The 17,390-nt window shown below is 32.9% G+C and overlaps 1 protein-coding gene across 1 annotated transcript in view; it reads right to left on the bottom strand.

Annotated features, from left to right (window-relative positions):
• Nucleotides 1-17,390, bottom strand: part of LOC121368270 (dynein heavy chain 10, axonemal-like) — a 123,635-nt gene that overhangs the window by 81,008 nt on the left and 25,237 nt on the right. Inside the window, exons 12-21 of the mRNA XM_041492927.1 lie at nucleotides 16,287-16,373; nucleotides 15,141-15,254; nucleotides 12,941-13,087; nucleotides 11,512-11,700; nucleotides 9,939-10,099; nucleotides 8,970-9,201; nucleotides 6,231-6,485; nucleotides 3,963-4,121; nucleotides 1,499-1,615; nucleotides 1,108-1,210 (exon numbers count right to left, since the gene is read on the bottom strand). Of these exons, the coding sequence (XP_041348861.1) occupies nucleotides 1,108-1,210; nucleotides 1,499-1,615; nucleotides 3,963-4,121; nucleotides 6,231-6,485; nucleotides 8,970-9,201; nucleotides 9,939-10,099; nucleotides 11,512-11,700; nucleotides 12,941-13,087; nucleotides 15,141-15,254; nucleotides 16,287-16,373 (1,564 nt within the window). The remainder of the gene's footprint in view (nucleotides 1-1,107; nucleotides 1,211-1,498; nucleotides 1,616-3,962; nucleotides 4,122-6,230; nucleotides 6,486-8,969; nucleotides 9,202-9,938; nucleotides 10,100-11,511; nucleotides 11,701-12,940; nucleotides 13,088-15,140; nucleotides 15,255-16,286; nucleotides 16,374-17,390) is intronic.

Raw genomic sequence — 17,390 nt, forward strand, 5'->3', positions numbered from 1 at the left:
AATGAGTGAAAATATGGTTTCACACATCACGAGTTGACATAAAAATCGTATTAGACAAAATACTATGAAATGGTCTATTTATTATATACATCTTTCCTAATTTTTGACAATATCTTTCACTTTTTGTTAATATCTTTTGCTTATCCTATTGAAAACATGTAATGCTGTGATATATTTCTTCTGTAGGAACTTTTCCAAAACATTTACTTGACCATAGACTTTTTAAAAGAAATTTGAATCAAATTATTTTATTTGATTAAATTAACATTTATTTAATAATACTGCTGGGCAAACATACCTGACAAAGCAATCCTCCAAACAAGCCCCACAAAAACAAAATGAATCGAACACTGTTTAATTTTAACTTACACTCAATGACAGGACATTGTATCATAAATATTTAGCTTTGTATTCAATTTGTCTTAGATATTTTATCGTAATTGCACTTCATATCCCTTTTTTATAGGTACAATTGTTTAGATTACATTTTTTTATTTTTCAAATATGATCAGATGCATTGGTAATCATCAAACTTAAATATGAAGAAACAACACAAAGGGAGATAATTTAATCATGAACTTTTACAAAAAAGTAAATACGATTTCTATATTTTCATGGCAACTAAAATAGTGAAAATATGACTTTTCACTGAATATCACATTTACGGTTTCTGTAGATCTATATATTTCATTGCAATATATATAATAAATATTTTTATGCCTGGCTGCACTTTAAAAAAAACAAAAATCATAATTTCTTTTGATCAGATATTAGAAACCTGTCTTGTAATATGAAATGAAATTAAACATAGCTTTGTTTTTGTTTTCTTATCAACAGTACTGTTATTTAGAGTTACAATATTTTAATTCCTAGTCATAATTTCCACCTCATAAAACTGACAAATTTATTTTAACCCTACATTACATTTTCTTTACTTATCATGACATTCCTTATTCATTATTTGGATGTTATGGATCTAAAACAAAATTAAATACCTAATTACTTGATATACATTAAACTTTAAATAATTTCTATAAAATGTTTCATGCTGCTTGGAACTGCAACTGTGTCCAATCTATAAAACAATAATCTGTACAATGTTCCCACCTTTATCTAAATCTGTACCACAGGAAACAGGGCCTTCCATTTGAAATCTTTCTGCAAATTGTTCCAGATCTTTACGATACTGTTTGATTTCATCTTGTGTAATCTGTAGGAGAAAATGTAAATGATTTGTTTTCTCAAATACAATCAATAATAAAGTTAAGCAAGTATTTATTTCTGATAAAGCTTCACATCAAATATCTGATCCCCAGATTGAGTTATGCATATATACACAGAAAAAAAAGAGAGTATTTTTGCTTTAAAATTTATAAGACATTTTTATTCAAAACTAAATTACTAAATCATTAAAGAAATCAAATTGTTAACAAACTAATGTGGATTATATTTTGAAAACAATTCAACTATTAACCTATAAAGTACACTGTTATTATACCTCAGTAAACTTCTTCTTGACAACCAACAGACTAGCATCAACATTCTTCGACTTGAGCACCAACTCATCCCAGACATTTGGCATGTTAGACTGAAGTTCTCTCTCTTCCTCTGAAACCTAACAGTAAGGAGGCAAATGCTTAATCTATTCTTCACACACATCCAGACATATAATTACATAACCGGACGTCAGTTCACATGATTTTTACCTAAGTAATAAAGCATTATCAATATAAATTATATTTTCCCAAACAGAAAGTTACTTAATCCTAACACATTTGTACTATGGTTCTGTACTACACTGACATTCCAAATGTAATTTAAACAAAACAACTGTGTCGCGAGATAGTATTTTCAGTTTGACCATGGATGTGCTGTGAATCAAGTGTTCAAAAATCAGTCTAGAACATTTTGGAATCAGACTTTGTCATTTAATGGGATCTATCAGCCTGACTCTCCATCACTCCATCAAGTTGTTAAGGACCAGTAATACCTTTAACTAATGCTGCTGGCTATCATGATTTTAAAACTACATTTTCAACCTGAATTGGTGGTTCACTCGAAATTAAAAATGGCATAACCGACATACGAACAGAACAGAAAACAACGAGTATGTCACTATTCTCTCTTCTTCATCGTCTACTCACATAATTCTTAATGTATACAACACATGCATATGTATTAATTATGAACTGAATGACCATATTTGTGGTCTAAGCCCACTAAAAAACAGTTACTGAACCAGTTGTGAATATACAAAAGCATTTATCTATTTTTTTATATTTATTTTTATTGGCCCAGAAATGTCAATAGTGTCAGGGACGGGGCTCTGAATCACTATCTTACAGATAATGATGAACATAAATGACATTAAATATCTATATAATACATAATGAGTATTGTTAGAGTAAATATGTTCAGATTGATTGTACATTTTTTTCATAGAAAGAGGGATGGAGAAATAAAGGAGAGAGGGAAAGAGAGACAGAGAGACAGAGAGAAAGACGGAGAGAAAGATGAAGTAAAACAGGACAGCAAGACAGTTCTAACATTAGAAAAGCATACACACACATACACCAGCACGCAACATAGCTTGATAACAAGTGTATACATGTGATTAGTTTCCTATCAGTTTGTATTATAGTTTATTAATGTTCTGTGATACTGTGAGAAGTAGATGTTTTATTAAATTACTATGTATTACATCTGTTGCTCGAGACCGAGAGGACTTTAAAAATAATAATAATAATAAAAAATTTATTATATTAAATATTTTCAACTAATGATTGATACAATGACCACTTAGTAAAAAAATTGCTAAGACTGTTCTTATTAAAATATAAATGTTTTTCTATAGAGTATCTTTGTTTAATTTCTTGTTTAAAATGAATAATATTTAACTCAACATTTTGCACTTTACATTTATATATGAAATACTTAGCTAGAAGTAGCAAGAGATCAAAGATAGTATCTATTTTAATGTTGTCTTTAAATCCAAATATGACTAGTTTGAGAGAGTTTTAAGTTACATAAGTGATTACAGTACTTTGATAACCAGTTTAAAAAACGAATTCCAAAACGTTTGAACAAAGTTACATTCCCCAAAAAGATGTTCTATTGTTTCTTTATTTACTTTACAAAAGGTACATGTACATGTTTCAGTATCAATAAGTTTTAGCTTGAAAGCAAAAATATTTGTAGTTAGTATTCTGTGTAATATCCTATATTGGAACCATCTTAATTTTACTTCTTGTGTTGTGAGAAATGGTTTCAAATAGATAATGGGCCAGATAATATCAGTATTAAAATGATTTTGCCATTTTGCCATAGATGTATTATACGTCTGAATATGTTAATGTATAATAGTATAATTTTGATCCTTAAGCATTTATCTATTAATGATCAACAGAACTACCACTATGTACAGTTAAAAATGAACATTATGATTTAACAGAGCTAAATGCAAAGGTTGACATTGTCACCATCATCACAGAAAAGTAACATTGTCACCATCATCACAGAAAAATAACATTGTCACAATCTTCACAGAAAAGTAACATTGTCATCATCTTCACAGAAAAACATTGTCACAATCTTGACAGAAAAGTAACATTGTCACTATCATCGCAGAAAAGTAACATTGTTACCATCATCACAGAAAAATAACATTGTCACAATCTTCACAGAAAAGTAACATTGTCACCATCTTCACAGAAAAAGAACATTGTCACCATCATCATAGAAAAGTAACATTGTCACAATCATCACAAAAAAGTAACATTGTCACTATCTTCACAGAAAAATATTGTCACCATCTTCACAGAAAAGAAACACCTATATTCTGCTTTCTGATTTCATCAATGCAAAATAAAAATTATTATTGGGGTAATACATTTACTTACTATATATTCTGAGCAAGGAAAATATTCCGAATAGATATGAGACAAAGAAAAGTTATAACATACCTCAATCTGATAAACAATGAGTGTTCTGTATTTCTCCTGTATATCTCCGATTTTGTTTTCCACATCAAGAGACATGACTTTGATGTCAGATATACATGACAATACTGATTTGAGATCTTCCAAACTTCTTGGAGAAATATCCAGGTCATCAGATTTGTTCTGCAAAACATTATTTAAATCATTAACCTAGGAAAATCGTGATTTTTTAATGTAATATATCATGTTTTTTAACACATTAGGATGTACTAACCAATAACTTTATTAGTACTAAATATGACATCATCATCATTTAATAAATAAAAAAAGAGAGTATTTTAAAGCCAGTGCAAACACAGGCAACATGCCATAGCCACAGCATGTCATGGAGACTCTTGTAACTAAAACAAAACACTCACATCAAGCATATCTTGGAGATCATAGAGACTCTCAGTTAACTAAAACAAAACACTCACATCAAGTGTATCTTGGAGATCATAGAGACTGTTAACTAAAACAAAACACTCACATCAAGTGTATCTCGGAGATCATAGACACTCTCAGTTAACTAAAACAAAACACTCACATCAAGCATATCTTGGAGATCACAGAGACTCTCAGTTAACTAAAACAAAACACTCACATCAAGTGTATCTCGGAGATCATACAGACTCTTGTAACTAAAACAAAACACTCACATCAAGCATATCTTGGAGATCACAGAGACTCTCAGTTAACTAAAACAAAACACTCACATCAAGCATATCTCGGAGATCACAGAGACTCTCTGTTAACTAAAACAAAACACTCACATCAAGTGTATCTCGGAGATCACAGAGACTCTCAGTTAACTAAAACAAAACACTCACATCAAGCATATCTCGGAGATCACAGAGACTCTCTGTTAACTAAAACAAAACACTCACATCAAGTGTATCTCGGAGATCATAGACACTCTCAGTTAACTAAAACAAAACACTCACATCAAGTGTATCTCGGAGATCACAGAGACTCTCTGTTAACTAAAACAAAACACTCACATCAAGCATATCTTGGAGATCACAGAGACTCTCAGTTAACTAAAACAAAACACTCACATCAAGTGTATCTCGGAGATCACAGAGACTCTCTGTTAACTAAAACAAAACACTCACATCAAGCATATCTCGGAGATCACAGAGACTCTCTGTTAACTAAAACAAAACACTCACATCAAGTGTATCTCGGAGATCATAGACACTCTCAGTTAACTAAAACAAAACACTCACATCAAGTGTATCTCGGAGATCACAGAGACTCTCTGTTAACTAAAACAAAACACTCACATCAAGCATATCTCGGAGATCACAGAGACTCTCTGTTAACTAAAACAAAACACTCACATCAAGCATATCTCGGAGATCACAGAGACTCTCTGTTAACTAAAACAAAACACTCACATCAAGTGTATCTCGGAGATCATAGACACTCTCAGTTAACTAAAACAAAACACTCACATCAAGTGTATCTCGGAGATCATACAGACTCTTGTAACTAAAACAAAACACTCACATCAAGCATATCTTGGAGATCACAGAGACTCTCAGTTAACTAAAACAAAACACTCACATCAAGTGTATCTCGGAGATCATAGACACTCTCAGTTAACTAAAACAAAACACTCACATCAAGTGTATCTCGGAGATCATAGACACTCTCAGTTAACTAAAACAAAACACTCACATCAAGAGTATCTCGGAGATCACAGAGACTCTCTGTTAACTAAAACAAAACACTCACATCAAGTGTATCTCGGAGATCATAGACACTCTCAGTTAACTAAAACAAAACACTCACATCAAGTGTATCTCGGAGATCACAGAGACTCTCTGTTAACTAAAACAAAACACTCACATCAAGCATATCTCGGAGATCACAGAGACTCTCTGTTAACTAAAACAAAACACTCACATCAAGTGTATCTCGGAGATCATAGACACTCTCAGTTAACTAAAACAAAACACTCACATCAAGTGTATCTCGGAGATCACAGAGACTCTCAGTTAACTAAAACAAAACACTCACATCAAGTGTATCTCGGAGATCACAGAGACTCTCTGTTAACTAAAACAAAACACTCACATCAAGCATATCTCGGAGATCACAGAGACTCTCTGTTAACTAAAACAAAACACTCACATCAAGTGTATCTCGGAGATCACAGAGACTCTCAGTTAACTAAAACAAAACACTCACATCAAGTGTATCTTGGAGATCACAGAGACTCTCTGTTAACTAAAACAAAACACTCACATCAAGCATATCTCGGAGATCATAGAGACTCTCTTTGGCAGAATCTCGAAGCAACTTGCCAAGACACTGAATCCATTGTCTGGCATGATCTTTGACAGACATGGCCAGAGGGGCCATATTTAGACGAATACACTCCTGATCTTTCGTAATGGGCAAGGCATCCACTTCGTCTATTGTCTTGTTGTAATACTGAAATCTGTCATCAAACTGAACCACTGTCAGTCCTTTCTGTATCCATTTCTCTGCAATCTGAAGCTGTTTATAAAGATAAAACATCAGCATATGTTAGACAGTTTTCTAAAAACGAAAAATGACAAAACCACCCTTGATTTAAGGGCATACAATCACCAATTTAAAGGGCCCTATTTCTCTAAATAGGGACTATAAATGAAAATTACATTCATTTAGAATATCAAACCTTGATACTGTATCATCCAAAACGTTTTTCTTTTTTTTTATCCCACTGCCCCCTTTCCTTTCTCTCCTTTGCATTCAATCTCATTTCTTCCCGATCTGGCAACTCCTCCTAACTTTCAACTTCTTTCGCTGTCTACCTCCACATCCCAGTCCTTGAATCTACAACCATGACAGGTGCTTGTCTCTTGTGACTATCTGTGCCACACACCTGTCGTTCCCCATCAGCTTTAGCTGTGGGCTTAGTCTGACCACTTCGGGGAGTGTTCAGTAGTTACTTCAGGCATTGTAACCACCTACTATGCACCCCTACTACCGGTGGTCGTTAGTTAGCAGAGGACGAGGATGCCAGGTGGGTGCAGGAAAATACACAGAGACTGCACTCGTGGAGGAAGTTGAGACAGGTAGGTGATAGTGTGGACAGCTCAGAAGACAGTCAGAGGAAACTGACAAAAAGGGTCGAAACAGATTGAAATATTGGGAGAAATTGGAAAGTTTTATATATTAAGATATGAGAATGATAGCCAGAGGGTGATAGATGAGAAAGATGAATGAATGTGTGAGCCAGCTTTGACGGGATTTGAAGCACTGTCGTCAGCGTGATTGTCCAGCAGCTTATCCACTAGACCACGGAGCTCATTTTAAATGAATCATGATGAAGGGAATCTCATGACAACCTCTGAGCAAATTTCATTTTAAATCTTGGAACTCTTTTATGGGAAGTCTAAAACATATGGCTAAATGAGACTATGTATACAGCGGCGATGCAATGTATCTTGAATTTTATACACATGACCGCCGTGTATAGTCTTGGCAAATAAAGACCACCTATATACATTGTACATGGCAAATAACAAAAATATATTATTTCCTGACAAAATAGGCGAATTCGCTGAAATAAAATAATAAACAAGTATATTTATTTTATTTATTTTTAATTTGTTTGTTGTTGTTTTTTTGTTGTTTTTACGGAGACACCACATACAGGACTACTGCAGGTGTGTGTGCAGGAATTTTAGCAGGGGAGGGGTTTAGACTGAGGCGAGAAACGTTTATTAGGCAGTTGAGACATGCTCACCTGGATAAATGTATCGAAAAAAAGAAAAGAAAATCTTATTCAGCAGTGCCTGCACTGACAATTGCCATCCTTGAGAAATAAAATGTAGTCCGTCGGGGACGTCATCAATTGCATTTTTGTTCTGCTGAATAAAAATGTATGTCATCGGTAAAGCTTCTCAATGACGGAATTTAACAATATTAATGAGAGGTTTTACAATCACACCATTATGGTTAGTGATAGGTCACCACTTTAAGTGTAGTTGGTGACATTTCAGCAATTTGCTTCCCACTCATTACAATTAAAAGGCATCCTACATATAATGAAGTTCATGGCTAATGTATATTATAAAAAACAAAACAAAAAACCCAACAACAACCCTTCTTTAAGTCACTAACCGTGCCAGTCTGTGAAACTAGCTGAAAGATTAGTACTATTACCGAATCGTATTAATGGGCCGAATTTAAGCATTGTAAATGTTATGTAGTTAGGAAGACATAACCAGGCTTTGTAAATTCAGCCCATTATGTTCATCCGTAACAGTAATGTTCTGTGGTCGGGTTACAAAAAACCCCAGTTAACACATTTTCCAGTCTTGCCGATCCGACCTATGTTCAGCCAGCCGTTTTTTGCTAAAATGTTTGCAAATTATTTTGACCGATTTCCAAGGTGGTCATTCAGTTTAATGAACAGTATAAAAACCAGTGTATGGTAGCATGCTTTACCAACAAAAGGTTGGCTTAATAGTTACTTACCACAGTTGAATCTACCCCTATGTTCATGGGCATGTTTAGCCAGCAGTTAATCTTGTATTTATTGCCAAAGAAACAAAATAACCAAAAATATAAATTAACAAAAATAATAATTAAAAAATAATAATTAAAAAAAAAAAAAATAATGTTGGTGAAATCACATAGCATTGGGGACGGAGGGTGGCAGGGGAGGTGGGGATGGTCAAGCATTCTTGTTATATATGAGCTTGCAAATCGTTTTGACACTACGGTTATTCAAAGGATGCTTGTCATGTAAGTCAACCGTATGAACAAAAGGGTCAACAACAAAACTGGAATCGTGCTTAGAGGACAGGTTTTGATGACATTAATGCTCAAATTTATAAATAAGCAATCAAAAATTATTTCAGAAAGCAGCATTTTACTCATAATTAAAAAATATATATAACAGAAATAACAAACAACAAAACCTATTAGTAAAATAAATTGTAATTATGTCCAAGTAACAAATACAATTGAAAGTGTTAGTGCACTTACTTTTTCAGGTTTCCAAATGATCCTGTATTTTTTCCACCTGTTGAGATATCGCTGCAAGTTTGTGAGAGTATTTTTCATGTTGTTTGCCACAACTTCCACCAGTTCAATTATATCTGGGTCTGATGAAATGTCACGGAAAAAACTGAACACATACGGCTCATCTTCTCCTTCCACTTTTTGTGGTAATGTTTCTATGCATGTACCATTCATCCATCGTACAAAGTTTTTTGTTCTGCAAAGAAGAAGAAACAAATAAACAATATGATGCATGTGGTGCAATATAATTTACAGGTATAGCCCGACCATGATCAGATTTTCATGTCAGCATTCAATTGTGGCTTAACTTTTATACTACTAAATATTTTTGCTAAGATTAAATATTAAAATGTGTTAAATTGTTCTCTTTTTTTGTGAGCTGTCAAATTCTAATTATCAGGAAATATATCTAGAACTATGCATAATTTCATTTGGGAATCACAGAAGTATATACAACTCATATATTGATATAATGAAAGGCCACAAACTCAGCTTTCTATTTATAACAAAATATGTGCAGGGCTACCAATTAAGTAAAGCTACAATTCAAGGCTTCACTTCAAAATCTGAAGATTTGCCAATCTGTTCAGTGTATAAAATACTACTAACAGGCCAAGGTATTTTTTAAGTTAACAATAAGATTATTCTGTGAAAAAAGTGTAAATGTGTTTACATGCAAACTTGCACAATATAGATGTTACTGATGTCCTACAATATTTGATTAATGATTATTTTTTAAAGTAAAGATCTCAGCTAATCCAGAATATCTACTGGGAAGGTATGGACTGGATACGAGGTTTTAAAAATGAAAATTATTTATATTTTTGTACTGAAAACACATAAATGACAAAATAGGGTACAGAGTCCATTCTTCACTAACATCTATAATTTAAAACAGAAAAAAAAGAGTAAAAAGTAAAAGGGTTTTAGTACCCTTCAACACAGTCCCTGACACACTGCAGTGTGACCTTGTACACTTCATTGGCCTGTGGATGCAGGACAACATCGGGAGCTGCAAGTAAAGTTTCAACCTGGAACAACGGCTTATCCCCTTGCAGTGATGTATTGAATCGGAGCAGGTTTTTGCTCACCATCTGGAAGAGAAGAAACATTAATAATACCACACATCACTTGCTGGTATATACTAACAGAATCTATCACTGTTGTGAGGCATAGATAAGGCAATTCCAACCCGAGGGACAAAATGTTTTTTGGGAGGGCCAAGGTTTACCAGTCCTTACAAAAACATTTTGTCCTGAGGGTTGGAATTGCCTTATCTACAACTCACAACGGTGATTGATTCTTTTTCTTGCCCATTTAATTACAGTAACAAAAGAATAATTTTGTAATCATACACAGAAAAATATAGTCCACCTTATGCAACGACATAAAAATGTAACAACTTAACAATAAATATAAAGTTGAAAATATTAATTTGTTTAAATATTTTTAAAACAATGATACAACATGAAATGGCAAACAGAAGTTTGAAAACAATGAGTTATGATGTCAATCGTTTTAAAACATGAGTTATGACGTCACACGTATGTAGAAATCATCCAGCACCGCGGTGCTAAACAGATTTATATAGCACCGTGCAAAAGCTGGCTAATTCAGTCCATTAGCAAGAATAACAGAATCTATCACTGTTGTAAAGTACAGATACGGCAATTCCAACCTGATTGACAAAACATTTATCCCAATGCCAATTTAATTAACAGTAACAAAATATTAATTCTGTAAGCTAAGGTTTGTTTATTCTAGAACAATTCTTGAATGCTTCACTTACAAACTCATTTAATCATATGCAGAAAAATATAATTCACATTATACAACAACATAAAATGTCACAACTTAACCATAAATATAAAGTTAAAAATATTAATTTATTTAAATATCTTTGAAACAATGATTCAATGTGAAATGGCAACTTGGAGAAGAAGTAATTCAACAGAATTCTAAAAACCCACAAGTTCTGACATCAATCGTAGTAAAATATGAGTTATCACATCATGCATATTTAGAAATAGTTTAGCCCTGGGGGGCCAGACAGATTTATCTAGCACTATGCAAAAGCTGGTTAATTTAGTCCAGTAGGCATGAATACTGTGTAATGCATGCATTAAATTGTTTGTCAATGGGAAACAATGTTATTAAAGAGAACAATAAACAATTTTATTTTCCATTAAAAAACAAATTGTAACTATTTAATATTTTGGGGTATATAGTATATAGTAGTATTATGGTAAAAGTAAACTTTTATTAATTCCTCAGCACCTTTACTTGAAAGCTTAAAGTTGGAGCAAAATGCTAAAGTTGACAACATAACCATTGGATAAATAATAACTGTGTCTCACCTGTTAGCTTTGGTATGGCAAGACAAGAACATGGATACTCCAGCTAATGTCAAACTATAAGAACCTGGAGATGGGATCCTGTAGACATTACATGCATGATTTTCCAATGCCTGCTAATATTCTAGTACACATCAAGTAAAATGGAATACCTTTGTGAGAGCGTCATAGACTTTCCTCTCCCAGTATGCATAATACTGGCTCAGCTTGGGAGACTTGCCAGTGTTGGTGTGTACAACCAGTCCTTCCATCTTCGTCAACAGCGGTCCAATTGCTCGGTACTTTCTTGCCAACGTTTCAAAATCTTTTGCACGTTCCTTTTCAATGTGTTCAAAAAACTCCTAAAGATATAAATTTTAGGTATTAAAATTATTATACTGACTTACTACAGCAAAAATATCAAACTAATGCAAAACATGTATGTATCAAGAGTACCTGAAGTGCTCAAATTTTTAAGTTATAACCTAAAATAACAAATTGTGGAGACAAAAGTGGGATATTTATTTTACAAATATATTTCATTTTATGGAATTCTTCTGGTTCTGTCACAATTAAGAATTTAATATTAATCAACAGTACATATGTTAGGTTAAATAATAAAAAGTTAAGTGAAACTTATTTAATAGCATGAAATATACACACAGTCTTCTCAACAAAAAGGAGATAGCAATACCCATGAAAGCTTGGATCATTATGACATAAAGAACTGAAATGGCTATTCTAATATACAGAATATATAGAATTGAAAGAGCAGCAGACATGACTTCTTCATTCTCGGGAGAAAGAGGACAAGTGTGGTCAAAGTAGGTGAAGTATTGGTACATTTCATATTGTTTAGTCATTTTCCATGTTCATTCGGAAATGTTTGTTCATTCCGAATTATGCACTCATTTCAAATCGTAATATTTAGTTAGAAAATACTACTACTTTCAGTAATAAATATTAATCAAAACAACTGAATATTTTTAATAATAAGTTACTGATAATTAATGTATCACCGTTATGTTAAAATGAAAGTAATAATTCGTATTTTCTGGCTGAAAACTATTATATATAATGCTTGACTGGTCACCACAAACAGCGCTGCAATGGACATGTGTTGTTGTTTAGTCTGGCACCAATACAACAGACTGACCAGGTGTTGCAAGAGATATGACACTTAACAAGGACTTTGGTGTCTTGACATCTGTTGCATGATTTTATTTTGAAATCGGATAAGATCCAAAATATTATGACGACTTTCACTTCTCACTTCTGTTAATAACTTGGCAATATATATGAGCCAACTTTGGGTGAAAAACCCCTATGTTTCGTCAGTTTGATTAGGACCTGATATACAAGAAGACAAATTCATAAAAACCACCAGGACACAGATTAAGAGAAATCATATTCTTTTAAAACAAAAATGACCACAAAACAAATGCTATAATGCAGCATAATTATTCTTTATAACAGTTGTGGGGGGGGGGGGGGGGGGGGGGGGGGGTGTATACATGAAAATAGCTTGAAACACACATTTTCTTTGTTTTGTTTTATTTTGTTTCAACAGATTTTATTTATTTTTGATTCAGTCTGGCTTACCTTACAGCTGGGGAGAATGTCGGAAGCATTTGGATTTGGTGGAGGGCCTATGAAAAGCTGTCCATGCTCCAACATCACCAGCCGCTGATTGATATCACGTGCATTCTTCTGAATTTGATTCACCAGTGACTCAAATTTGGCAATGGCCTGAAAAAACCCACATATGTCAATGTAACATCAGCATGGAGTCAGATATCCCAAACATTGCATTAATCTATCACAAGTAAGACAAGAGTACCAGTGAAGTATATGATATGCCTGTCAGGAGTTTGATGGAAAACCATAGATATTAATGAATATGGTACAGGTATGATTCAATTATGTGAATATTAGTCCAGGTAGTTATGTTAAATTTTTGAAGGTTCCTTTTTTTTTGGCTCAAGTTAATAAAATTTTGGTCATATGTTCCCATGACCTACCTGAACCAGAAATCCATTGGTAGCATTTTTTCTGACCACTATCATGTCAGCCATCTTGAAATTCAAAATGGTCATTATTTTCATATATTTTCTTTATATATCTCCACTCTCATTTAACACAGAAACATATTTTGGGGGTCTTTAAAACATTTTATGCTAGCGAATTCAAAGATATATATTTTGAAATTCAAAATGGACATCATTTCAATATATATTTTTTCTCTATCTTTACTCCCACTTAACACAGAAAAATAATTTTGGTCTAAGTTTACATCTATGTGCCAAGTTGATTCTTTTGTTACAAAGAAAATTGTTGTCTGATCTTGGCAGCCATCTTGAAATTCAAAATGGCTACCATTTTAATATATATATATATAGACAAATTATTTGATTTATTTGTATCACAATGACCTAGTAATTGTATATGACACACCACCATCCCAAGTTGTTCTTACATGTGAGGTTTGATGGTCCTGTATGCAAGATATGATCCGGACAAGGATTTACTGCTACCGTATATCGCTGTGTATTAGCCGACTCCATGCATTAGCCGACCCCCTAGTTTCACCCTCCAAATCGGCTTTAAAATTATAGACCTTGTATATAAGCCGACCCCCCTATATAAAACTAACCAAGTCAGATGTCTGTGTGGTCTACAAAATGACAAATTACATCTGCTTTCAAACGTGATTTGTCACAGCAAACTTATCCGGAAGCAGTAGCCGATTTCTATTTATAGAAACGGTGTCCGGTTAATTTATTTCTCGTAAAATATAAGTACCAAGATAGCGAAATATACCTAAACATTCTTGATTGCAGCCACACGTTAAAAACACAGTGACTGTTTGCATTGTTGATTGTGCTAATCGGTCTTTTCATTACTAGTCGACTATACCCTACCATACCCAACCACCCCTGTCGATTAATCCCAATCCGACAAACAAAACAAATGAAGCTGGAACAATTAACGTGTTCACCGGTTTAGTAAGCAGTTTTGTAATGACACATGACCTGCGAAGTTTTCCGAAATTGTTTTGATCCGTCACCATTTATTGTTGTTTAAACAGATAAATATTACTAAATAACTTTTAAACACCAACATTTATTAAAGATGAACATATATATACAATTTTAATATCTTTTATTTGTAATAGCTTGTGTTAAAATGCAATATTAAACCTTTATGAAAGCGGAAATGCAGAGCACAATAATGACAATAGATTGATTCGAGCCGTGACGTCACTATTCTAACTTTACATTTCCAATAAAATGTTGACTCCTTAGATAAGCCGACCCCAGCCTTTGACTTGATAATTTTTGTATCAAAAAGTCGGCTAATACACAGCGATATACGGTATGTTGCACAGCAGATCGTGAAAAGTAGGTCACAGTGACCTTGTAATACTGCATGACACACCGTCATCACAAGTTGTTCCTGCATGTGAGGTTTGATGGTCCTGTATGCATCCATATGTAAGATATGGTCTGGACAAAAAAAATGTTAACAGATGGACGTATGGATGGACAATGCCATACCATAATACGACCCATCATAGACGGGCGCATAAAAACACCATTTAGTTAACTGACCCTACTTTAGCTATAAATGAGAAGATTATATTTATGTAGTGATCCATTCCATTTTGTCACTTAAATGGAACTATCTATCATATATTAAAAAATTAAAATTAAAGGCAATCATAAATCAAAAGCCCAAGTGACTAAATTGTAAACATTTTGTTTGGAAAGTATATAACAGTGAAAAACGAAGCCTAACTTACAGCTCGACATTTATTGATGTAGTCACTAATGCCCAATGAGTTCCAGTTGAGTCTCTTTGAACCTGGCCTCAAAACACGTCTCAGTTCTCGAACATTGTCCTCCAATAGTGTTGCCTAAAATGTAAATTAATTAAGAAATGATTTCATTCACTTCTTTTTTTCATACCTTAAGGAACCTAAAGAAATAACAACCATTATTATTAAAGCTAAAACATACTTATTAATAATAAAATTATATTTTATTTTCAATTAATTTTTGGTTCTTGAACAGTTAAAACATACTTATTAATAATAAAATTATATTTTATTTTCAATTATTTTTTAGTTCTTGAACAGTAACACTCATTACAAATTTTTACAGAATGACATTATCAGATTTGTGTCATTCCCTGACTACATCATTTTACATTCATGCAGAAAATTGTGTTGCTATGGCTAACTCAGTGAGATGTAACTGTAATGACCATAACACATTTTGAAATTTAATGTCAAATAATACATTGTTTCATTGAATAATCTTAAATTAAATGCTTTAAAGTTATTACTATAATGTTACAGGTTTAGTGACACACTTGACATTAGTGATTATAGACAGAACAAAACAATGTTCAATAACCTGCATAAATACACTATGATACATGCCTATTTGGTTACTTCTAAAAACTGAATTAAAAAAAGAAGAAGAAGAAGAAGAAGAAGAAGAAGAAAGTTCCTGTCATATTTTTGCTTTAATTTAATACACTGATTTGAGAAAAGATGAACATTCAGTCAAAAGATAGGCTTAGGAAAGGGCACTCTTGGTTTTTCCAAATGTGGAGATGAAAATAAAATGGCAGATTTTTACATCATCTATGAAGTTTAGTAGTATTGGATTATATGATAATAATAATGATCCAAATGACAAAAATGTTGACTATAGTTTATAATATATATAAGGTTTGAAATAAGATGTACACAGTGAATCCAATGACAGAGATACCAACACTGCTGGTACCCACTCCCCGATGCAAACAAATAACAACATAATTACACATCAAATTACCTGATATAAACAATGATATTATTGGACGGGCACGTCAAACCAAAATTGCACACTAAAATATTTAGATTTTAAAACCTTATATTATATGCATGTGTGCAGTTTACCTCGGCGGGATCCAGAGAAGCTAACAATGCATGGAAACTTCGCAACATGCACAACAGGTCGTCAACATACTTTATGTATTTTTCTTCCTGTAATTCAATTCAAACAACTTTATATTTCATATAGTTTAATTATTACACTAGTTAGTAATATAGATAGATCTTAAAACCTAAAGACAATTTTAATATATACTGAACAAAAAAACGAAACAGAATATTAAAATCGATTTTAGACCTATCCTACTGAAGCAGAACGATAAAATCTTAGATTTTGTGTTAATTTTCAATTCTCGATATGACAGCCACCTCTTTATAACATCCACTTTTGCCTGGATACTTGAGTGGCCCCTATAGACAGGTTTGACTATATATTTAAACATATATATTTCTTTTGCTGTTTAGTATATTTGTATAGGGAGTATACTCCTATATATGGAGTGGCTCAACTCTTGATTTTTGCAAATGTGTTCTCTAGTATGAATACAACTGTCTAAATTTTGTGTCTCCATCTGAACTGTACATATTGTTATTATCACTGTTGCTGCTATAGATGTTATATATATTTCTTATCTTTGTTTGCCAACACCAGCAATAATGTGCAATAAAATGAAACTGAAATTGTACAACTTAAACATATCATGCATACAAATATTACACAGGGGTCGAATTTCAATTTTTGGGCAGCATGGCAAGTGTTGTCTTCGGTTTAATAACAAACATTACGGCACTAAGGCAAGTTGGAAGAACATGGAGGCAAACTTTTCTTTCAAAAGACGGGCATGAAGGCAACTTACTTTCGATCAAATTTCTGAGACAAAAAATATTTTACTTTATGGTCTTGGACTCATGTTTATTTTTGATACAGATATATACCATAATAATGTATTTTACAAGGCTAATTTGCCTTAAATGCCCAATGTAGCAGATATATTACATTATTAAAAGTATATACACATTTATGAAAATTCAAAAATCAACATGGAAGTGTTCAATGTACACTAACACATTGAATGAATGTGATAATTTTTGGTATTAATTTTGAGTACTTGGGCACTAGAGGGTTATAAAATAAATGAATGCATCAAATATGCGGGCACGGCATAAGAC

This window comes from Gigantopelta aegis, chromosome 3 (genome assembly GCF_016097555.1).
Source record: "Gigantopelta aegis isolate Gae_Host chromosome 3, Gae_host_genome, whole genome shotgun sequence".
Classification (NCBI taxonomy): Eukaryota; Metazoa; Mollusca; class Gastropoda; order Neomphalida; family Peltospiridae; genus Gigantopelta; species Gigantopelta aegis.